Raw genomic sequence first — 24577 nt, forward strand, 5'->3', positions numbered from 1 at the left:
GTACGTAGTCACATTTTTTTCAATTCTCTTTTTTAAATTAAATAAAATTCAAATTTTGAATTTTTAAACTATAATTATTAAAATTAAAAATTTAGGATTAAAATGTCAAGACGTATAAAGGTTAATGATATAACTTATACGAGCTATTGGTTAATCTGCAAGAAAAAAAAAGCGAGATAATTGACGCATATAACAGTTATTTCGACGTTCAATTAAAAAAAAATCGAATGTAATGAGATATTTTAAATTTAAGAGTAATTGTGTAATAATGCATACCTTAAACTCTGTTATCATTAGGTTCTATACTGTAAAAAATAGAGTTAATTATAAAAAATATGACTAACACTGGTTAGTAAATAAGAGATCCTACAATTATAAATGTAAAAAGAATATACTATATTGTGTTCTTTAATGGTAACTTTTTCGTAAAGTCTCGTCTTTTATTTGAGAGTGAGAGTTTTTAACATAAAATTGAAACTTGCTACATTCGAATCTTCTTTTCCATCGGTAAGACCAAGCATCATCTGATCTGACTCTTTCCGTATGATTTATTTTCGAGCGCTAACTCATGACTTAGTTTGATAGATTATTGTGTTATATTAAGTAGTATTTTTAATATTATTAGGTTTGAAAAATACATCACAATCTTTTTCCTTAAAAAGAAAAAAAAGGCTAAATTCAAATCAGCTATATAAAATAAACAATCTAAATTAACAAGTAGTTGAAATTAATTGTCTGAAGTTGATGCCTAAACGAACCTTGTTTGCAAGGTCAAGCGTTTAAGTAAAGAAGTTTTCATTGTTGGAAGGGCTTTATCTAACTACCAATCTCAGCCGGAGAGAGATTAGTATGTAATTGATATAAAAAAAAAGTAAATATACTAATTTTAAATTTTGATAGAAAGATAATTTAATAATTAAATAGTTAAATTTATTAATTTGTAATAATAAAAAAAAAGTCAATTGACCCCTCATTTTAGTATAAAGATATGATTATATGATAAATTATTTTTAATTTTTTTTTACAAAATAAATTATTGCAAAAAAATTTTATTTTAAATCATTCACACCCATTTAAAACCCAATTATCATTATGGTCAAACCTTTTTGAACTCATTCATTTATTCCTTTACATTTTTTTTTTCGAATCAAAATTGAATTGCCTTTAGATTTTGAACTTGATTGAAATCGAAATCGTAAAAAACATAATCGTAACTGCTGTAAAATTGGACCAGAACCATAAAAAACCGAAACCATTTCCAAACCGTCATATATCAGGCTGGTTCCAGTTCGATCCGTAAATTGAATCGAACGGCCAGATTACTAACTAGCATTGTGTTTAAACCCATGGAAGGGGGAGGCTCCAGTAAAAGAGAATAATTACCCATATTTATGTAGTTTATCTGATGGACCACAAAATCTAGAATAAACATATAAAACAAATTCTAAAGTTTTAAGTTTAACCTGCAAGCAATCTTTAGAACCCACTACAATAGTCTATTTGCAAATTCAGAAGGTTAAAGAGCTAAGTTGTCATTGCACAACCTCTAAATGAATCAAAAAGGATGTCCTCATTTAGATTATGGCCTGCAAAAAACAAATGGAGAAGGAAATGAACAGAGAAACGAGAGAGAGAGAGTAGCTTTTTTGAAACAAACAAACAAATAAGCTCTCGCATGGATAAGTGCTACCAGAATCTTACCTATAAAAACTATCTTGTTCATTTGAGTTTCTGATCCTTTCCATTTGCGAGCTGGAACAATATCATATATCTCCCTCACAGCCTGCCAAATATTTCATGACAATTTATTACTAAGTATCACTGCATTATAACGTTTTAATTTCAGCTTGAAGAAAGAATCTACATCACTGGGTAAAACATCTTAACCAAGGCCAAAAGAAACAGTAGCATGTTAGCGTGGCAAGACATGTTCATATCAAAGGTTGCAGAGTTAGATTGCAATCCAAGCCTCTAATCATTTACAGATTCACAATTTTGACCCCAAACTCCAACTATCAGGAATTACAACATTTCCTACTAGTACATTATCAACTTCCTGTCATAATTACTGATAACATAAAAAATAAAAAAAATAAAAAAAACAATAGGCCACAAAAAATAAAATATAACATAAGAGAAAATAGGCCAGACTGGCAAATCCATAGTCTGTAAGTAATGGATGCTACAGCATGCAACGAGTAAACTTCTCATGATAAACAATTAGTAGCTTTTATTTGCAACACTACCTGCAAGGTATGTAGTTCATCAGAGTTTTGAACCCTTAGAACCCCTTTGCATCGGTATACGTCCATGCCATCTTTCTTATCCCATAGAATTTCCTCAAGCCATAAACGAACCTGTAATAGTTGAGATACCAGGATTATCACGAGCATGCAACTATAAAAAGGCACTTGGACAAGCAACAGATAATTCTAATCAAAACTAACAAAAGTGATAAACATATAAATAACCAAGCACAAACTCCAAAAAAAAAAGCATGGTCCATTAAGAATTTTAGAAACACAAATAGACAGCTTTAATGAAACATCAACTGTATCAAAAATGCATGAGCATATAGTTCAGCTAAGCAAATCTTGTTTCGGATATACAGGCTTCTGAGATGAACAACAAAATCTAACACAAAATTAAGCATTCACGTTTGAAGATATTGAAACACCTCGCCAAAACAGTTGTAGAGTTGGAAAGAAGAAAAAAAAATCAGCATTGGAAAAATTACAGAGGCTCAGTTCATCTGACTACTCTTGATGAATACACATATAACAAATGAGGCACAATTTTCACATCAAAGGACTCAGTAGTAGCAAATTTTGTCAACAAGGATGAGCCATTTCAACAACTACCTTATCAAGATCAACCTGCTGTGAATCACAAATGCAAACAGTTCGCACACCACCATCATGAAGATCCCTGGTAGACAGGGACTTGCTTTCTTCCAACAGTACTTCCAAATGAGTAATATGCTATGAGACAACAAGTGAAAACTTGATATTCTTTTGCATAAAGGCAAGTGTAAGTCAAAATGTAGAGATGCTGGACAATGTGATATATTCTGTAACTTACAGTTGCATCATATGCTCCACAGTTCAATATTTTAGACAAGTCAACTTCACACCTAACAGAATGAATGATGTTGGCAAGCGAGTTAATGTTATGTATCTCCTTCTCCAATTCCTCCAAGATCACAGAACCTTCTGAAGAAACCAAATCAACCTTGTTAAGAATAACAACATCCTACATGGAACAACAGAACAAGTAAGATCACAGCATCTTAAAGAGATCCAATATGAAAATATAAAAAACAGAAAACAGAGAAAGGCTATATGCTTACAAATTATACTGGATCATATACAAATACTCATATATACAAAATTGCTCAAACACCTATAATCAATTGGACCTCATCACAAACTACTTCAGCTGGGATACATAAATTCCTTTTCTCCATTCTTTTTTTTTAAGTTGAACATTCTATGAATTTGTTTTCCGATTAAGTTGAAGAGGTTGCTTATAAGCATCAAACTTAGGACCTTAGTTATTAAAGATTCAAGACGCACTAAGGCATAAAGTGGTCCCGGGGCCTAGGCGCCAGGTGCAAGGGTGGGAGGGACTGAACTGAGGCAAAAAAAATAAAACTTAATAAAAAACCAATTTTAGGCAACCAACAACCAAGAAGCAGTTAAGATCAAAGATAATAAAAGAATATTGAAAACAACGTATGAGGAGAGAGATTAATGGCAATTGCCAAAGGTGATTAAAATTGGAGTCTAGTAGATTGGAAAATTTCAAGTGAGGTTTTTTGTTTTTCTTTTGTGTGTGTGTGTGTGTATGTGTATGTCTGGGGAAGTACTTGCCATGCCAAAGGTGGAAATAGTGGTACACTTTCCTAGAGCCTTACACTTGGAATAAGATGCATGCCTATGTGCTTAAGGTGTTAGGATTAGAGCTTGGTGAGCCTTGAGCCTAAGGCGTGCCTTCAATTAGTTTAGTACAAATGGCATTGCTTATAAATAATACCATCCACAGCATCATTAATCATGAGAATTACCGCAAAAGCTATTTGAAGAAAAGCTTCAGGAAATGAAGAAGAATCGCGATGCTTGTTGAGCTGAAAACGAAGATTTTTGGCATCCACAACCTATGCAAGCAGAAATTTGTTAAAATATAAAATTGAAGGGGAAAAGATATGGTAATTTGACTTGCTCCAATATATAATGAATCCATAAAAAATGGGGCATTTTGACCTAAGGGCCTTACAGTATACCATAAAATTATTTCATACTCTATTGGCACAAGGTGACATTAATTTTTTCCTTTACTTTTTATCCTTACTTTTTCTTTCCTTGGTTCTTTCAAATAAACAAAACAGAATAAGCACCTCAAACAAATGAAAATGTATTCTAAATGCATGCTATTGACAACGACATTAAAATTCTGCAAACAAAGTATTGAAGAAAAATAAGGTAGAGTGCTGGACATTAATATGGATGGAGGTAACTTATGTATCCAATGTGTACCATCTTACATCAAAAATTGCTTTAGAATACTGCCAACATGATAAAGTGATTGGCTGCTCAGAATGATCACAACAATTGGATACCAAGAAAAGCTGGAAAAACAAAAACTAAAGCCCGGAGCACATTACTATATATCATAGGGACAAGTGATTATAACTAGTAAATTATCACGAAGAACTGAATAAGAGTACAAGACGTACAGTGATTATAGAATCAAGCTTAACAGACGATTCCAGCTGATCATCCAACCAAAGAACAGAAGCAAGAGGAGCAGGATTTGCTAACCCTGTGGTCTCGATTATTATATGATCAAGTCTACTGAAAAAAAATAATAATAATAATTCATCAAACATTTATTAGTTCCACCAGTCTCCAGCATTCAATCGTTAAAGATTTTCGTGGTAAACTGTCCACTTGTTACTAAATTGGCTACTGAGTGATAGTCTTAGAAACTAGAGGAACAGATCAATTGTCCCAATAAAGATGCAGCTTTGATCTTTTTGGAAGTATGTTCTGTATATTTTCTAAAGCAGCAATGATAATGCCTTGATGGAAAACATGAAACAGAGAAAAAATCAGAATTCAGAGACATCGAAATATATTCCCACGCCAACTAGAAAGTGTCCTCTCTAAAAAGTAATGTATGTGCAAAGATCATTGACAAATTCACAAAGCAGCACCTTTCCTTCATCTGTACAAGTTGCTCCAGTGCTTGAACTAAACTATGCTTAACCGTGCAACAAATACACCCATTTGCCAGCTCAACCCATTCTTCAACAAGTGCACCGCCTTCTCCTTCATTTATCATTGCCCTTTCAACTCCAATCTCTTCCCCAAACTCGTTCAAAATGACAGCAATCCTCTTTCCATGTTGAGAATTCAAGATATGGTTGACAAGCTAAAACAAAAAACCCAACAGTGAGTTAGCAATTGGGCAAAATGTCCACTCACATTATATCTCCATACTCATAAGAGCAAAAATCTATCAGATTTACATAGTGATATGAGAAATCGTTTCAAATTCTAGAGGTTCAATTCTAAAAGATAATGACTAAATTCCACTAAACAAGAAGCAAATCCACAAAATATCAACCCGTGGTAATTAGGTAATTTACGACTTGCACCAGAAAGCTATAGCTCAAATTTGGCAAAAATAAGTCCAACCCATTAAATTATAAACCCTCATATTCTTCTTCAACCAGACAAAAAGCTACAAATGCAGAAACATCAAACAAACGCACTCAGTAACTGCACACAGTTAGAGGAACAGAACCAGTGATATTTCAACGAACATCTTATGCTCTATATATACTTTCTTTTTTTCTGAACTATTGATGAATAGAAATGCACACATGGCTAATGTTGTGGAGACAGTAAGGGACAAGGATTTTACAGTGGATTTGCCGGCACCGAGATAACCCGTGATTACGGTCACCCCAACCGGAACGTCATCAGTTTGAGGTCGTTTTGAATCGGATTGTGGGTGGGAGTAAGATTGTTGGGCAGATTGGTCGATTTCAACTGCGACAGGTGGGTCGTCTTCTTCTTTCTCCATTTCAACCACTTGCTTCTCGCATAACCCTCAATGCGCTGCCGACGCTATAATCCACATTTTTTATATTTATTTATTTTATTTTCTATTTATTATTGTGTATTTTGCATGATTTTTTTTGGAGGAAAAATAAATTTAAAAAAAATCTTTTACGACTATTTATAAATGAATTTTTGTATTAAACAACATAATTTGAAATATTAAAATTTAACGAGTTTGCATAATTTATGCTCAACTCTTTTTGAACTTACCTGACCAGTGTTATTTTTTCTAATTTTTTAAATAATTTATAATGCACAAGCAATATTTTATTTTAAATTAAAAATACTAATTTAATTTAATCACGTTCAACAAGTTTTAATCCATTAATTAAAAGGTAATTTTTTTTTCAAAGAGATATTTACTAAATAATAAATTAGTCTTTTAATTTTAAAAATTTTATTAAAATAAATAATCCTTTTATTTAATTTTACCGTTAAAAATATAATAAAAAATTAATTTTTTTTTATTTTTCTTTTTTTTATTATTTGAGAAAGAAGAGCAAAGACTATTTTATTGATAAAAATAAAAAATAAAAATATTTTAATATATTAAAAAAAAGATAATAATATTTTAATAGATTTTTAAAAATATAAAAACTGATTTATTAATAATTATAATACTTAGAAACTAAATAAAGATTTATTTGATGGTAAAATTGAGTTTTAAAATTTTTTTTCTTTATTTTTCGTCTATTTTTAATAAAAAATATGATAAAAGTATTATTTTATTAATGAAAATAAAAAATAAAGATATTTTAATAAATTTTTAAAAATATATAAACTGAGTTAATAATAATAATAATATCAAAAACTAAAACTCAATAAGAAAGTTTATTTGAGGAAAAAATTAAATTTAAAAATTTTTTCACATATTTTTATTTTTAATTAAAAATATAACGGAATGATTATTTTATTAATAGAAATAAAAGATAAAAATATTTTAATAGATTTTTTAAAATATAAAAATTAATTTATTAATAATCATAATACTCATAAATAAAATAATAAATCTCCCTTTTTAATATTTCACTTGGATGAGTTTCTTCAAAATTATATTCCACTTTGTTAGGCTTAAGGTTGCTTGATTGATTATTAGAGAGTGCTTGTTGAAGAAAAATAAATTATTGCTCTTAAAAATATGAAAGATCAATCTAAGAAATAATATTTGCATTAGGAAAAGTATGTTCAATTTTTTAAATGTGAAAAAAATTGTGTAGGAAAAATTAACACCGGCGGTATTTGGTTTAAATCTAAAAAATCAATCCAACTAAATTAATTTAAAAAGTTAATTTAATTTTTTATTTTTTCAGTTTAATTTAATTTTTATTTTTAAAAATTTGAGTTCAAATTTAATTTTAAACAAAAAAAATTCAAATCAATTAACAATAATAATATATTATTTTAATAATATAAAGAGATTATATTATCATTAAAATTAAAATATTTTAGTTAAATTTTAAAATATTAAATAAAAATAAAAAATAAAGCATTTATTAAAAAATTTAATTTAACAAATCGAATTGAATCAAATCAATACGATTTAAATTAATTTTTACTTAATTTTCATAAATATTAATTTAATTTTTAATTTATTTAATTACTTTTTTATATAAATTAAAAAATAATAATTATGTTAATTAAAAATTAATTTTTGAATTTTTTTATTATTTAATTACTCTAATTCTTGAAAGTTATTACCTTCTTTCCATAATATCTGTTGTTTATAGTTTATTCATTTAAACTAATAAAATTAATTAATAATTTATTTAAAATATTTTTTAAATGATCATGCTTTTTTTCACCTGTTAATATTAAATGACTCAAAAGTATATAGATAATACAATGAGAATTTTAGTTAAAATAAATGAGAAAATTAGAGAATTTAACAAATTTTAATATTCTCTTTTTTTATAATTTTTTGTTTATTCTGCTTTTTTATATATATTAAAAAAATATAATTTTTTATAAATTATTCCTTAATTTCTATATTATAAATATAGTATAAAAAAATTTACTAGGTAGTATTCTTATTTTAAAAAATAAATTTAAACGTTCATAATATGTAACAACCCGAAAATCAGACCGCTATCGGCATTAAGATTTAAATCGACTTAAGCTCGCCGGACCCATAGCAAGCCTACTATACATCCTGTATATCTGATAAAATTTCATATATGATCATACCTTATCACATAAAACTTATACATTTCCATGAAACCGAGCGCAACCTGTGCATGTATCATACTGAAAATGCTCTAGTGTGGTTAACATCACATACCTCAAACTTGGTTTAAACATAAATCATATTTAAAACTTTTACATAAAGATCATGTTAACACGGATTACACGGTAAAGAAAACTATGGCCAAACACAATTCTAAACCATTATACATTACATGTCCACAACTATTCTATTACATTAAACTCTACAAGCTACTGTGCCGGCTCCCCGTGCTATCTCTGATCCTGCAAACCTGAGACTAGGGGGAAAGGGATAAGCTAAAAGAGTCTAGTGAGCAGAACATAAAAACAATTTTATAAACATATACTCGTATGAAATGCGTCACAACACAAACAATTCACATCAATATGGACTTGTCACCAATAACCCTCTACATAATCCAATGTGTCAGACCCTTGACAGAGCTCCTCAAGACTTTCGCTTAAACATAATATATCCAATATGCCAGGGGCGTAGAATGGGCAAGCTCTGGTTTTTCCCTTGCATCTTGCCAGGGGCGTAGAATGGACAAGCCCTGGTCTTTCCGTATCATATCATATCATAACATCTCGAGGGTTAGTGGGCCATCAAATATCCATCCACATCAACAACAAATTATGCAATGCATCATATTCGTGAATTCTAATGCAAAACAACCTAATACATATACATGGTATTCGTGATGCATGAACATGCTTAAAAATTTAGTTACTTTGAAAAGATAGTTCAGTTATACTCACCTCTGGCTGACGCTTGCCTAAACTATAGCAGCTGACTCACTGCTGGCCTCTACAGTCTCTCAGGTTCGATCTTACACAGGTGAACTCACGTGAGGGACCAGACATAACTATTACATGACTCTAAACAACTCCTCAAAAACCCCCTAAAACATAACAAAACATGCATAGAAAACAAACAAAAGAAGGCTGGGCAGGAGACTTTCTGCGGCAGGTTCGGCGGCTGAAGGTCCTCCACAGATCCGAAAGTCATGCACTTTCGGTAGCAGGTTCGGCGGCCGAAACCCCATCACAGATCCAAAAGTCACCAGCTTTCGAGGGCAGGTTCGGCGGCCGAAAACCTTCCCAGATCCGAAAGTCTATCCTTTCGGGGGCAGGTTAGGCGGCCAAAGGCTGCCTCCACATGCAGGTTCGGCGGCCAAACCCTGTTTCAGCGGCCGAACCTGGGTTCTCCAGAATGACAGAACCCGATTCTGCCTTATGCACTCAGCCACCAAAACTCTCTAAATCCTCACACCCAACTCCTCAAAATATGCATACACACTCATCAAGCATAAGGGGCATAAAAACTAACCTAAATCCCAACAAACAACCATAAAAACTCATAAGAGCAAACATTTATCATCAAAACTAACACAAACTCTAAAACTTTAGATCTAACCATTTCATGCATTTTTAACTCTTAACCCTTTTTAAAACTTACTTAAAACATAAGGAAAGGCAAGGATCTACACTTACCTCTTGAAGATCCAAGATAGATGCGACCCAAGTTTGGAGTTGAGGAGAAACGGTCTCCAAACTTTAAAATCTTGGATTTAAACTCAAATCTTCAAAAACAAGAGAAAACTCATGAATATTTTGAAAGATTTGAAGAAAAACAATAAAATCAACTATGGAATGGCAAAAACTCACGTTTGCCCGAAAATTGAGAGAGAAACTCTCCTATTTTCGGACTGGAGGTCTCTTATAGATGGCTGGCCAGACCACTTTCGGAGGCCGAAAGTGAAGCTTCCGCGGCAGCACCATGTTCGGCGGCCGAACCTGGATTTTCCTTTCAAAACTATTTTCTTCAAAAACTCTTTTCTTTCTTTCTTAAAATCTTAAAATTTTCAAAAACATTTTATAAAAAACCTTGTTTTACCCTTGTAATAGGTTCCGGTATTCGATATTCCGGATTCCAACGGGAATTCCATCGGAAGATTGAAATTCCGACGCCGGAGTCTAGTCGGGTATTACATAATATTTGAAAAAGTCTACTAATTAATCTTTCCGTTAATTTTATCATTAAATATTTTATTATTTAGTTTCTATAATTTTAAAAAATTTATTAATTGGTCTTTAATATTTTTAAAAATTTACTAATTAATCTTTCGTATCAGAAATATTTTAAACTTTTTTTATAATACTTAACGAATAAAATTAATTGAAAGACTAATAAACTTTTTAAAATATCAAAAATATTTTAATATATTTTTCAAAATTGATGATCAAATTAATCAGTTTCTTCGTATTTTTTAAAAATAAAATAAAATAAAATAGAATTATAATAATTAATTTATATGTTATTATAGTTTTTAAAAAATAAATAATAATTATAGAATAACTAATAAAAATTATGAGAAAGAGAATATAATATGAAAATAAAAATTAATTTTACTTTTAAATTTGTAAAATAATAAATAATTTATGACATAAATTTCTCTAAAATGAGAGTTATCGTGGGAGAAAATCTAGGTCATGATCAGAGTGCAGATTGAATTCTAATGGGCTTTACTTAATTTTAAACATAAATCTAATTAGATAACCCCAAACCAAAAGACAATGGTGCAAATACAATCAAAGGTAGAATTATTATTAGATTTTAAAAATTCAATTAATTTATTTATATTTTAAAATTATTCGCTTAAAATATTTATATATTTTTTAAATTAAACTCTTTATTTTTTTATTAAATAATAATTATCGATATATATTGTTAATTTTTATAATTTAAATATTTATATTATTTAATTTCATTTCATAAAAAATAGAACAAGTTGATATGGTTCTATTTGTTTTTGCAAAATTAATTATTAAAAAAGAAAATTTATTATTAAGTTATTGGTTTTTTTAAAAAAATATTAATTTATATTTATTTTAAAATCACTCAATTAAATTATTTTAATATTTTATAAAAAATTAAACTCTTTAATTATTTTATCAATTTATTTTAAAAATATAAATTGTAAAATATGAATATTCAATTAGAAAAATAAAGAAGAAAAAAAAGAGAGAGAGAAAATAAGGTATATTATTGGCGAAGAAGGCTTCAGATTCAGCTTCAGCCTTGTTGAAGGTGTAAAAAAGAGAGGCGGCGGCGGCGACGGCGACATGGATTTGCTTTTTGTTGCTTTTCGACGAAGATTGCTTTTTCAAGTAATGGACAAGTAAGGAAGATTGGTAGATTCTTCAAGTAATCAGAGACATCCTTTATTATCAAAATTATCATATCCATTTCTAAATTTAAGTGAATTGAGGTTAATTTTATTCTATCATTAACCAGAGAGAAAAAAAAGTAGAAATTAAAATAACATTACAATCCAATAGGTGGTAGCGTTGAATATTTTAAAAAATATTTTAAACTAATTAAATATTTTTTTTTAAAAAATTTGAACTCTATTGTAAGTGAGATTATATAATAATTTGAGTTTTATAAATATAATTAATAGTATCTTATACTGAGATTAAAGAATTATCTTAATTTTATTGATTCGGTTGTTTCAAAATGAAAGTTTATTAGTTATTATGGGTTTCCAGAATTTCAACGACGAAGTCAATTTTAGAATTTTATTCGAGTTTTATCTCGTAGAAACTCTCTTCCTTAGTTTTGTTCGAAAGATTTGAATGATTTATATTCGAGATGTGAGAAAAAATGAGGAGTATTTTTGTCAAATTGTCTTATGTAGGGATTTAGATACGCACTTGAGGAGTATTTTTACTAAATTATCTTATGCGTGGTTTAATTTTAAATGAGTGTAAATCTTTGTTAGACTTTTGTTAGATAGATGGGTTCGTCGTAATGCTACTCTGACTGCTCAAAGTAAAGAATTTAAGGAGTATAATCATCTCTCTGTTTAGAATGTTATCCCTCTTTATGTGATGGAATTTTATTAATACAAACAGTAGTTTTACTTAAAAAAAAAAAAAAAAATTCAAATATGTGTATGATATTTTTGAAATTTAGATGCTACAATTTTTTTTTTAGTAAAATTTGGTTACTTATACGTGCATATTCTTTGAATGATTATGCTGCAGATTAGATGATGATAATAATTAATATCATTGTCTTTGTACTTTTTTGTATTTCTTTTATTAGCAGCACCACGTCTACATCGTCTGGATTTATTTAGCATTAATAAATAATTGCAAAGGACACAAATCCTAATATTAATTTATTTGCATTGCATTGCTTCAAAGTTTCTCCAACTTAATTTGCGTCCTATACGAAAATATAAAGAAAGAATTGTTATTTAATTTTTATAATATGAATGAAATTTATTATTTGATTTTTTAATTTTAAAAAATAATTATAAAATATTTTTCACAACAATATTTATAAATATTATAATTTAAAAATAAAATTATTAATGAAAATAAATTTCGATTATTAATTTAAAATATAAATGGTCGAGTTGAACTAGTTATGATAAGTTTTAATTAGGTCTGGATTTAAATATTAAAGACTTGTCAAAATCCCGTTGATGGTAAACTAATGTACAATAATGCAATGGGACTTATATAAAATTAAATAAAAATTATGTATTTATGTCTTAAATCCACTAATTAATTATAAGTTGAGTGTAAATAAAAATTATCCTAAAAATAATAATTAAATTCAAATTTAATTATAATAATTTTAGCAAATATTTTATTAGACTGGACATGTAGTCAGTTCAATTTAAAATCAAATCAAATCGAAAAATTAAAAATCAAAATTTTAATTTTATAAAAAATTAAACTAAATTGATTTTAAACAAACTTCGTTATTATCTTTGTATTTTACTTAAAAGTGAGTTGGGGTAAGGTTTATCTAATACATAACTTAATGGCAAACGATTGGAGCAAAATTGTTGGAAAGGTTGTTAATTGCTTAGTGGAATTCTAATAATGCAAAAGTGGCATCAAAATCATGAATTCACGTAACTTCTTAGCAAATTCCAATTTGGTTAACATTTAAAGTAAAAGTTTTAAAATAACTAATGGGTAACTTTATTTGTGTAAATAACCAATGATAGGTTGGATTTAATTATTTGTTGAATATCTAAATATCTAAGGGAATTAGGAGAGAGAAAAGAGAGCAAGAAGGCGAAGCGGGTGGAAGTTTTGGAACGGTGCCGTTGCTGTCGAGCTCCTTTGCTTTTGGGCGTGGAGTTTGCCGCCATAGGCTTGTATAGTTTTTATTTTCATCTTTTATAGTTTTTTTTTTTTTTGAGTTTTGGTATTTTTTTTTATTAAAATAGATTTGGATTTTAATTTAGGCGATCATTTACTTGTTGTTATTCAACGGATGATTACTGGACGCCGGAATTAATTCCGTTTAGTTGTTCTATGATTATCTAAAACTGAAAATGTTATAGGTAGATTGTCTTTTCGGTAACTACTAGCAATGATCTTTGCGCACATAAAATAGAACTGATTAAACTCCATTAAGAATTTTAATGAATAACGTTTGATTAAAATAAAATTTAAAAAATGAAAGATTGAATGTTGAAATTTCTTATTAAATTCTTAAAAATTAAAAGGTGGTTCAAACAGTTAAGAAAATGTCTGTTTATAATAGCAAAAATTTTAATATGAAAAATTATTAAAAAATCTAAAAAAATAATAAAAATATAAAATTGATCTTTAAATGATGAAATTTTCACTTTGATTTTGTGACAGGTCTATGACTTTAGTCACACTTTAAAAGTCGTGCGTTTTAAAATTTTCTGTCTGAAAAATTTCAGCAACAAAAGTTAAGTCCGATTCAAGTCTGTCATAAAATCTAAAACTAATTGCTCCTCATCATTTCCTTTCACTTGTAAAGAACTTGATCTCAAGTTGTTATCAGCAGGATAATACTGAAATAAATCTGTCACGTTAAATGTCTTTATAAATTTTCATATAATCTAGAAGATCAATAACATAAGTTTTGTCATTAATCTTTTAAATAATCCAAAATGGACCAATTTTATTTGGGTCAATATTTTTCTGTCCTCCACCATATTTTTTGCGCAAATACATTATAACTTGATTATCAACATTAAAGGATTTAAAATGCTTATGTTTTTCAGCTGCAACTTTATATTTGTCATTAGCTTCCGTAAATGTAATACCCGGCTAGAGTCCGGCACCAGAATTCCTGTTGTCTGGTGGACTCCGGGATGTCGGAATCCTCTAGAGGGTAGGAGATATGAGTTTCTCAAGAAATGTTGTGTGGTTTATTGTGTTTTGAGTTGAAATGAACTAAGGCAGAGGAGCCAAGTTCGGCCGCCGAAGATAAGTTCGGCCGCCGAAATTGCTCAATGTTCGGCTTCCGAAGTTCAAGTTCGGCCCCCGAACGTTGCATGGTCTTGCATGTGATTGGGCAGCCGAAGATGAGTTGGCCAGCGAGCTGAGTCATGGCTTTTGACAGATGTTGGCCTCAGATTCTTGCCATAGAATAGGCCACGTCTCTCATGACTAATCTGCAAATAATATTGAGCTGCTCATACAGAAGCGTGAAGTTTGTTTTTTTTTCAAAGGTTTTGAAAGTTTGGAAACAAAAGCTCAAGGTTTTGAGAATTTGAGAGTTTGAGAAGAGTTGGTCCGTTTCCCTTGTTCAGAGTGTTTAGCTTCTTGCTTCAGGAGGTAAGTGATGCTCTTGACCATGTTTCTATGTTTTCTGAAGGTTTGAGGGGAGTTGTGGAGAGAGAGGTGCATGTTTAGGTTTTACATGGGAGTTTTGCTGATATATGCCTATACATGTTTATGTGTTATGTTTGTTTTGTTGTTTGGGGTTATTAGATAGTTTTGGACCCCTGTGACCATATACTTGAGTATATGTGAGTTGAGTAGATGAGGTATGCATGTTTGGAGAGATTGAAGGGAAGGAGGAGATGGTTTGCCGTTGAAGCTGAGTTCTGGATGAACTCAGGTTCGGCAGCCGAAGGTTCATTCGGCCGCCGAACCTCTTGCATGGTGGCTTGGCTGCCACAGCCTGTTTTGCATGTTCGGCTCTGTTTGGGGGGATTCGGCCGCCGAAGGTGCCGCCGAAGGTGCTTGAGTTTCGTCTCTGGAGAGGACATTCGGCCGCCGAACCTGCCGCCGAAAGTGTCCTGTCCAGCTTTCTTTTGCATGCTTTGCATGGATAGTTGAGTGAGTTTAAGGGGATTCTTGGGTAGTTCAATAGAGTTATTTTAAGGTAGTTGGTCCCTCATTTAAGTCTTTATGTGTTTATACAGACCAGAGGAACCAGAGAGAGCAGCAGTGAGTACTGCTCCAGAGGTTCAGAGCCTGCAGAGTCAGTCAGTCCAGATAGCCAGAGGTGAGTGGAACTAAACTTATGACTTTTAATTGAACCACAAACTGCTTTTAGCATATCTCATGCATCATGTTTATGCCATAGGTTGAGTGCATTAGTATTCACGAATATGTTGCATTGCATCGTTATTTGGTAATGTGAGTGAATGCTGAATGATCCCATAGTCTCAGACAGGAAGTCCAGGAGCCTTTGACTACGCCCTGGCAGGTATAGCAAAGTCCAGGAGCCTTTGACTACGCCCTGGCAATGGTAAGTACAGAGGTGTTATATACACATATACATATATGACAGGAAGACCAGGTGCTCGATTCTACGCCCTGGCACAGAGTTACTGGGACTATGTGGTGACAGGTTTACTCTTGATGTGGCTTGTCTGTGATATGGTGCATTCCATGAGATCATATTTACTGAGATGTTTTACTGTTCTACTCACTGGGCTATGCATCATGTTTATGCCATAGGTTGAGTGCATTAGTATTCACGAATATGTTGCATTGCATCGTTATTTGGTAATGTGAGTGAATGCTGAATGATCCCATAGTCTCAGACAGGAAGTCCAGGAGCCTTTGACTACGCCCTGGCAGGTATAGCAAAGTCCAGGAGCCTTTGACTACGCCCTGGCAGGTATAGCAAAGTCCAGGAGCCTTTGACTACGCCCTGGCAATGGTAAGTACAGAGGTGTTATATACACATATACATATATGACAGGAAGACCAGGTGCTCGATTCTACGCCCTGGCACAGAGTTACTGGGACTATGTGGTGACAGATTTACTCTTGATGTGGCTTGTCTGTGATATAGTGCATTCCATGAGATCATATTTACTGAGATGTTTTACTGTTCTACTCACTGGGCTATAGAGCTCATCCCACTCCCTTAACCCCAGTTTTGCAGGTTCAGTGTACAGTGTACAGGGACAGTCCAGCAGAGTACAGGAAAAGTAAAGAGATCTGTAATAGCGTAGAGTGGACATGTAATAGTAAAGAGATGTAATAGTTGTTGCTTGACCTAGTGCTGTATGTTTAGTACATGATCTGTATATGTATGTATGTTTTTCTGTATGTGAAAACCAGGCTTAACAGGTATGAGTTAACCCATCTAGAGCAAGCTCTAGTCAGGGATACAGAGTACAGAGTACATGAGTACAGAGTACAGAGATAGTGCATGCACAGGTTAAGCCTTAGTTCAGAAAAGAGTTTTATTTTCACAGAAAATGTATGATCATGTATGAGGTTTACAGGTACACAGAGAGTATAGCAGGCTTGCTACGGGTTCTGGCGGCCTTAAGCCGACCTGAATCCTAGCGCCGGTGACGGTCCATTTTGGGGTCGTTACAGTAAAACATTGTTAGATTTGCTTAAAAATGTACATATCTGATTTGCTAAGTTGTTTGCTGTAATACGATTATGAAAACTTATAAAAACTATAATAAGGTCAATTGTATGCACAAAAATTTTTTATTTTCCTATACACAACTGTAAAAGTTGATATATTTGTAGAGTTAGACAGAACTGTTGTTGTAAGCAAATTCTACTTAGACAAGAGCAATATTCTAAATAGTTTTTTTATTACTGCAGATACAATGCATAAGATTGTCAAGAGTGTAGTTCACCACTTCAGTTTGCCAATCAGTTTGGGAATGAGCAGTACTGCTGTATCGAAATTCAATCCAAAATACTTTCATAAAGTCATCCAAAAGTGAGTTATAAACTTCACATATCTCTCAGAAGTAAAGTAACGGTTTTAGGAATGTCATGTAAATGAATAATCTCTTAAAAAAACAGTTTTGCAATATGAGAATGAATGAAATGCGTCATTTTGGAGAATTTATTAATAAGAATAAAAATAGAATTAGATCCACATTGAATACATTGAATGCTAAGAATAAAATTTATATATAAGTGCTCTCAAATACATTTTTCACAGTTTAAGGTTTTACGCTGTGGCTCTGTTCTTCTTTTCTGTTTTGGTGAAGCAATGGATGGGGCTGATTACTGGGGTGATTGTTTTGTCGATAGTTGTTTGTCTAAACAGTGGTGCTACAATTTCGTTTTTCCGATGGGTATGGAGACGATGATATCTGTTTTTCTAGAACATACCTCAGATTGTGGGTTTGATTCTAAATTGAGCGGTTGGACTTCTATTTGTGGACTTTTGAAACTGTTATTTTTTTAAAAATAATTTTGTATTTTGTATTTATGAAACTCTGTATTGTCTTATAAATTTAATATGAAAATTAACATTATGTAAACAGTAACAATTGAGTTTAAAAAGATTTCGATAGTTTTATAAATTTAAATATTAAAAATAATAATTGAATTTAAATTCAAATATAATAATTTTAATTGGCAATCACAATATATTTACTAAAAATGAGTTTTATTAATGTTTATCTAATAGATAACTTAATGGAAAAGTTTGAGGCAGAATTGTTGGGAAGGCTGTTGATTGCTTAATGGAATTCTAACAATGCAAAGCATATTCATGAATCTTCCTTGCAAATTCCAAATTGGGTAATTTCAGTAATCATCTTTAAATATTTCATGCTTGTTTTGGTTTTTCATTCCAAATTCTTATTTTATTTTACATAAAAAATAAAAAAAGGAAAAAAGGGTTTGCTTGTAGATAAATAATTTTCTAATTCAAAAAAATTAAGAAAATAATCATTAAAAAATATATTTAAAATCTAAATTCTTATTTCTTTTATATAAAATAACTTAGAAAAATGTCATTTTCTATGACACATCATACTTCGGTGCAAACATAAACCTGAATTTTTCAGAACAGTTGTCTAAATAATTATTTTAATTTTTCACAATGAAACAAATCAACTGCCAATGAGTTGATGCCAGCAAGATGACAGATCTGAGATTTCTCATTGCATTGTTCTTGGTATTACAGCACAAAGAAATCATTCTAAATATATAAATATTATTTTTATTTACTATTTATTATTATTTTTTTCATATATAAGATTTGTTAATTGAATTAATTCTAAATTTTAATTTTTAAGTATTTTTTTAAACCTTTATTCATACCATTAAATAAGTTCTATTTAAAAAATTGTGAATTTTAATACATAATTACAAAAGTTGTAGTATCACAATGATTAAATTAATTATTTTTAAAGAGATAATTTTTTATATATTTTAATATTTGATATATTTTAAAAAATTAATTAATATAAAATATTTTTTAATTAAAAAGAAAAATTAAATTATTTATTGATGATAAAATATTTTTTAAAAATAAATAGATCTTAAAATAATAAATAGAATAAAAATAAAACCGAAAGGGTAAAAATGAAAATAATGCATTTTGACTTAGGGAGTGGACCCACGGAGTATGGGCACAGAAATGGTGGGTGGCCACTGGCGAAAATCGGCGATTGTATTGTGGCGGACATCCCACGCGCTTTCATATTGGCGCCACTGCCTTTCTCAACAGGAAAATATCTTTCCAATTTTCATTTTTTTTTTCATTTAAATTAAAAAAAATAAAAATAAAACAATATTAACACTCCCTCTAATAACAAGTGAATTGGAATAAATCGAAAGATTTTAAGTTTTATTTTTTTAATTTTTAATTTTTATTTAAAAAAATAATATTAGAGTGGAAATTAAATTATGTAAATCATAATCAAATTATATATTCAACGGAAAATTTATTGAGAAACACAAACTCACTATAGATATGAAAGATCGCAAGAGATACAGTTACGTACAGTCATGTAGTCCTCCTGCGGAAAGCAATCCAATTGATATCTTTTAGCATGTGTGCTTACAAAGTTTGCATACTGAGGTGTGAATTCAATGACTTTCCAATTTGAATTGCCACCACCCACCACCACCATTACTGCCATCATCTCCTCCACCATTACCACCGTCGCTGTTTTTTTTTTTTCATTTTCTTGATACGACCCTTTTCACACTTTGTCTTTGAATATTCATCTAATGAATATAATTCCTATATAAATCCAAATCAGTCTTAGTCTCACTCCAAGTTTTATTTATAAAGATATTCCCCTTTTCTATTTCTTTCACATCTTAGAAACCAAAGAATCCTGTTATCCTTTCTTGTTCTATCTCCATATCAGACATTCAGAAACCATTCTATCTCCCTCTCTTAATTCTCACCGAGCTGGCGATGAAGACGATGATGATGAGAAGAAGAGGCATTGGTCTGGTTATTCTAGTGGTGGTGGCTTTTGAGATCCAGATATGCTTGGCGGAGATTAACAGAGGAAGCTTTCCAAAGGGATTTGTGTTTGGCACAGCCTCTTCTGCTTTCCAGGTTAGTTGGATTTTTTTCTTGAGAACCAAACACATAATCCTTTACGCGTTGGTTTGGAGATGGAGAGAAATAAGGCTGTAGTGTCATTGGTGTCTTTTTCCTCTTTTTTCCATGTTCAAGGGATACCATTTTCACGTGACCTTGCCGTTTCATTTCTTCTTATATGGGTTTGTGACGCTGTAAACAAACAGTGTTAAACAGAGTTCTGATAATCTTTAAAACTTTTTCCAACTCAAATTCCCTTATAAGTTTAAGTTATGTTTGGTTTGCAAACCAACTAAGATGAACGGAGATTTCGAGCTAAAATGAGTTGAATTTTTTATGAAGATAATATATGAATGGTTTAATTCATTTACAATATTATTTATGAATTAATTTATAAATAAAAAAATAAATTTTTATTAGATCGAATTGTAATTTTTTTATGAGATTAGATTTGTAATTTTATTTTATTCACAATGTATAAATCTAGTTTTACTATACGAATGGATTACAATATATAAATCTAGTCTTATTATACGAATGAATTACAATATGTAGATATTATTACGTATCGCTAATTTTCGTTATTCGATCCGATCGAATACTAATAGAATGAGTTTCGATAATTATGATCAATTTGAAATGATTTCGGATAATTTAGAATAATTTTTAATAATATTCAAAATAAATTTCAATATTATTAATATAAATCTGAGTTGAAATTCGAATTAACTTATGAGTCTTTTTCCTTACTAATTACAGTTTAACTTTTAGTAGGGATTATCTATTTTAAATGATCTTATTAAATTAAATAGTATATATGTTAAAAAATATTTATAATTATTATTTTAAAATAAAATTTATAATATATTTAACTATCATATTATTTATTTTTTAAAAATTAAAATTATATTAAAATACGAAGCACAGTTAACTCTTCTTTATTTTCTTTTCCTCTAGTTCGTGAAAATGCGTTGACTTTGCGAATAATAATAATAGTAATAATGTTGTCTATTGACTAATCAAAATCATTTTTCAAGAAATGAATTATAAAGTCAAAAATAGCAGCATTTCTAAAATTAATTTTGTAATTATGATTTTTAATTGTTCTTGTCTTTTCAGTATGAAGGAGCGGTGAAAGAAGATGGAAGAGGTCCAAGTGTTTGGGACACGTTCTCACACTCGTTCGGTACTTTCTTTAGAGACATTCTTTCAGTACTTTTTATTTCATATATGAACTATTTAAGTTGAGAAAAAAATTTTATTAATACGATTAATTAAACTGTGCCTTTATGTATTACTCTTTTCTTCAACTATTACAAGCTCTTTCTTACATGATCAAATTACACTGCGCTTCAGGGAAGATAATTGATTTCAGTAACGCTGATGTGGCCGTTGATCAATACCACCGTTTTGCTGTATGTATTCTCATTACTTGCCGTTCTATGTTTAATTATCTGTGAGAAAGAAGCATATCAAAATTAGACTTTGTGGGTCATTGCAAACAGGAAGACATTCAACTTATGAAGGATATGGGAATGGATGCCTACAGATTTTCAATTTCTTGGTCTCGAATATATCCTAGTAAGTTCTTATACATAACCTGTTCTAGGTCCATATATAAGTATTTTTCTGCCGAATCTCACAGTTCTAAAGAAGTTTTAAATATTATTAAATTTATAGTTTTTAGTTTTAGAGGTATGAACACGTCATATGATCGTAATTTCTAATTTATATATCTTTTTCAGATGGAAATGGGGCAATAAATCAGGCAGGAGTTGACCATTACAACAAGCTTATCAATGCTTTGATTGCAGCAGGTGCCCTTTGTTGACATTTACTTCGCTTATATTTTGATAAGGAGTTAGATTTATCAGTAATCACTAGCATAGAATTAAGTGGATTTGCATCACTGCACTATATATATGAAGATGATAAGCAGCTCTCCATAGCTAATACTCACCATTAATCATGTGCAGGCATTGAGCCATATGTGACCATTTACCATTGGGACCTTCCTCAAGCCTTGGAGGACAGATACAATGGATGGCTCGACCCACAAATCATGTAAATATTTTCTCACGGTCATATATGCTGTTAAAAATTTATCTTTTCTCGGTGGGCCATTAGTTCAGTGGTCGAGTGTCTGTCTCCTGATGCAGGATGCCAGAATTCAATTCGAGACAGTATTTTTTAAAAAAAATTTCTGGAACTATGATATTGGAGACATGAACTAACCTCACTCATCATTTACAGAAAGGACTACGCAACATTTGCAGAGACTTGCTTTGAGAAATTTGGTGATAGGGTGAAGCAATGGATTACATTCAATGAGCCTCATACATTTACCATACAAGGGTATGATGTAGGTCTCCAGGCTCCAGGACGGTGCTCCATCCTTCTGCGTCTTCTCTGCAGAGCCGGAAACTCTGCCACTGAACCTTACATAGTTGCGCACAATGTCCTCCTTTCTCATGGAACTGTGGCAGATATCTACAAGAAAAAATACAAGGTAAAACAGTGGAGAACTAATGCTCACTATTTGTATAAAATAAACGTCAGAAACCAGCTTTAACACAAGTCATTGCAGGCAAAACAAGGTGGATCACTTGGCATATCATTTGATGTTATGTGGTTTGAACCATCAAGCAACAGCACAGAAGACATTGAAGCAACTCAAAGAGCCCAAGATTTTCAGCTTGGATGGTAGCTAATATCCCTCACTTTGTATTTGAGGTCGTTTGAACAACTAGCATTCATTGAAGAGATGCTCTTGTTTTCCTGCAGGTTTATTGAACCTCTGCTGTTCGGAGATTATCCAAGTTCAATGAAAACTAGAGTTGGAAATCGACTGCCATTATTTTCAAAATCTGAGGCTGCTCTTATTAAAGGGTCTTTGGATTTTGTAGGAATTAATCACTACACTACATATTATGCAAAACAAAATTCAAGTAACATAATTAGTAATCTCCTTAATGACTCCCTAGCAGACTCTGGTGCCACCACACTTCGTAAGTTAACCATGACCCTCCAAGTTTTCTTTTTGATTCAAGCCAATGCAAAATTTACTCTTCTTTACATTTCTCATCAACTCATTGTTCTTGTTCCTTCCAGCATTCAGAGGCTTGAAACCTATTGGAGACAGGGTATGTAATTGAACTTGCACTGTAGCTTCTGCAATTCGTAGCTTCTGCAATTCTTGGCTTGTAACCTGTTGTCTCACTTACCTTATATTGCAGGCAAATTCTATATGGTTATACATAGTTCCTCATGGGATTAGAAGCTTAATGAATTACATCAAGAACAAGTATGGGAACATCCCAATCTTTATAACAGAAAATGGTAATATTTTCTTCCTTGAAAACTGCAATGTAACTGATCCTATTATTCAACAATTAGTGACTGTTAATACCCATGTGTGCCTTTTGGTTCCTCGATTAATCCATGATCTCGAGATAGAACTTAGGAAGCACTTTGCCCGTTACTGGGTCGGCCGAGCACAAATCCGAATTAATCGGGCAAATTAGTTTTGGATACTGAATAGTCTAGACAAAAAAAGAACACCCGTGTGTGCCTTTCACTAACTCATGTTCTTTGCAGGGATGGACGACTCAAACACCTTTATCTCCATTAAAGATGCTCTGAAGGATGAGAAGAGGATCAAATACCACAATGACTATCTAACAAACTTGTTAGCCTCTATCAAGTATGACCAAATCTCTTGCTTATTGAATATTGATTCTACTATAATATCCTGAGGTATGCAATCTCAAGCTGAATTGTTTTTGGCTATTGCAGAGAAGATGGGTGCAATGTAAAAGGTTATTTTGTATGGTCATTATTGGATAATTGGGAGTGGGCAGCTGGGTACACTTCAAGATTTGGTCTCTTCTTTGTGGATTATAACGATAAGCTTAAGAGATACCCTAAAGATTCTGTTAAATGGTTCAAAAATTTCTTGACATCTACTTGAAAATGGACAAAGTAGGCAACACAAATTTGCAATTGAATGTTCTATACACGTTTCTTAGGGCACTATATTGAAATTCAGAATAATGAATACATTATCTTTATGTGCTAATATAATTACATTTTCTTTCTTTGTGAAGGGTTTCAAGAAGATGACCAACTTGCAATTTCACCTTTTGCTCTTATTTCCAACAGATAACTAATCCTCTCTAATTAGGAAGAGAACCTGTAATCCAAAGTTTTTAAGAAAGATTGAGATAAAACAACCATTACATAATCAAACATCCATACTATTAAGGAAATTGACTTGAGAATGTATCCATTGTATTTTTTTTGGACAATAGGATTTCACATCTTTTCAAAATAATTAATATTATTATAATAGTTAGTATTTCTTTTTAAATTGGAGATCAGAGATTAAGAGAATACTGAAATCTTTTAGATTTATTCAAATATACTTATTATCGGACTAAATCTGCGAATGTTTATAACTGTTAGTATTATTGAGCATATCTTAACATCATCATATAAGATTAAAAAAATATACATCCAATAAAAATTACCCTTTATTTGAAATTTAATTACATCTTTCTTAAGCAACATGGCTGTGATTAGATCAGAGAGTTTGGAGGAGGATTCCGCCAATTCGCATCAGGTTTGCCATGATTGCGTCGGGAAAATCGTTCCAGTTTTTACATATATAATG

At 30.9% G+C, this 24577-nt stretch overlaps 2 protein-coding genes across 9 annotated transcripts; one reads left to right on the forward strand and one right to left on the reverse strand.

Moving 5' to 3' along the window:
• Window positions 1–1366: 1366 nt before the first annotated feature.
• Window positions 1367–6141, reverse strand: LOC110625001 (COBW domain-containing protein 1). 8 transcript variants are annotated; one of them, XM_043954306.1, is made up of 11 exons: window positions 5929–6141; window positions 5716–5745; window positions 5216–5433; window positions 4736–4850; window positions 4544–4642; window positions 4067–4156; window positions 3082–3252; window positions 2862–2981; window positions 2247–2357; window positions 1702–1783; window positions 1367–1586 (listed from the first exon to the last, which is right to left on the reverse strand). In XM_043954306.1, exons 1-11 carry the CDS (start codon window positions 6088–6090, stop codon window positions 1525–1527), a joined length of 1260 nt encoding a protein of 419 aa, XP_043810241.1. In that variant the 5' UTR covers window positions 6091–6141; the 3' UTR covers window positions 1367–1524. The 8 variants fall into 8 exon arrangements, with proteins under 8 accessions (XP_043810241.1, XP_043810239.1, XP_021626174.1 ...); XM_043954304.1 differs by having other exon boundaries at window positions 4736–4853; XM_021770482.2 differs by lacking the exon at window positions 5716–5745 and having other exon boundaries at window positions 4736–4853.
• A 13357-nt stretch (window positions 6142–19498) lies between these two features.
• LOC110626424 (beta-glucosidase 40) lies at window positions 19499–24022 on the forward strand. Its single transcript, XM_021772322.2, has 13 exons — window positions 19499–19920; window positions 21025–21091; window positions 21262–21320; window positions 21411–21486; window positions 21651–21722; window positions 21882–21969; window positions 22159–22414; window positions 22493–22608; window positions 22690–22913; window positions 23017–23048; window positions 23142–23244; window positions 23503–23608; window positions 23701–24022. The coding sequence occupies exons 1-13, from the start codon at window positions 19774–19776 to the stop codon at window positions 23873–23875; spliced, it is 1521 nt and encodes a 506-aa protein (XP_021628014.1). The 5' UTR covers window positions 19499–19773; the 3' UTR covers window positions 23876–24022.
• Window positions 24023–24577: the final 555 nt, after the last annotated feature.

This window comes from Manihot esculenta, chromosome 1 (genome assembly GCF_001659605.2).
Source record: "Manihot esculenta cultivar AM560-2 chromosome 1, M.esculenta_v8, whole genome shotgun sequence".
Classification (NCBI taxonomy): domain Eukaryota; kingdom Viridiplantae; phylum Streptophyta; class Magnoliopsida; order Malpighiales; family Euphorbiaceae; genus Manihot; species Manihot esculenta.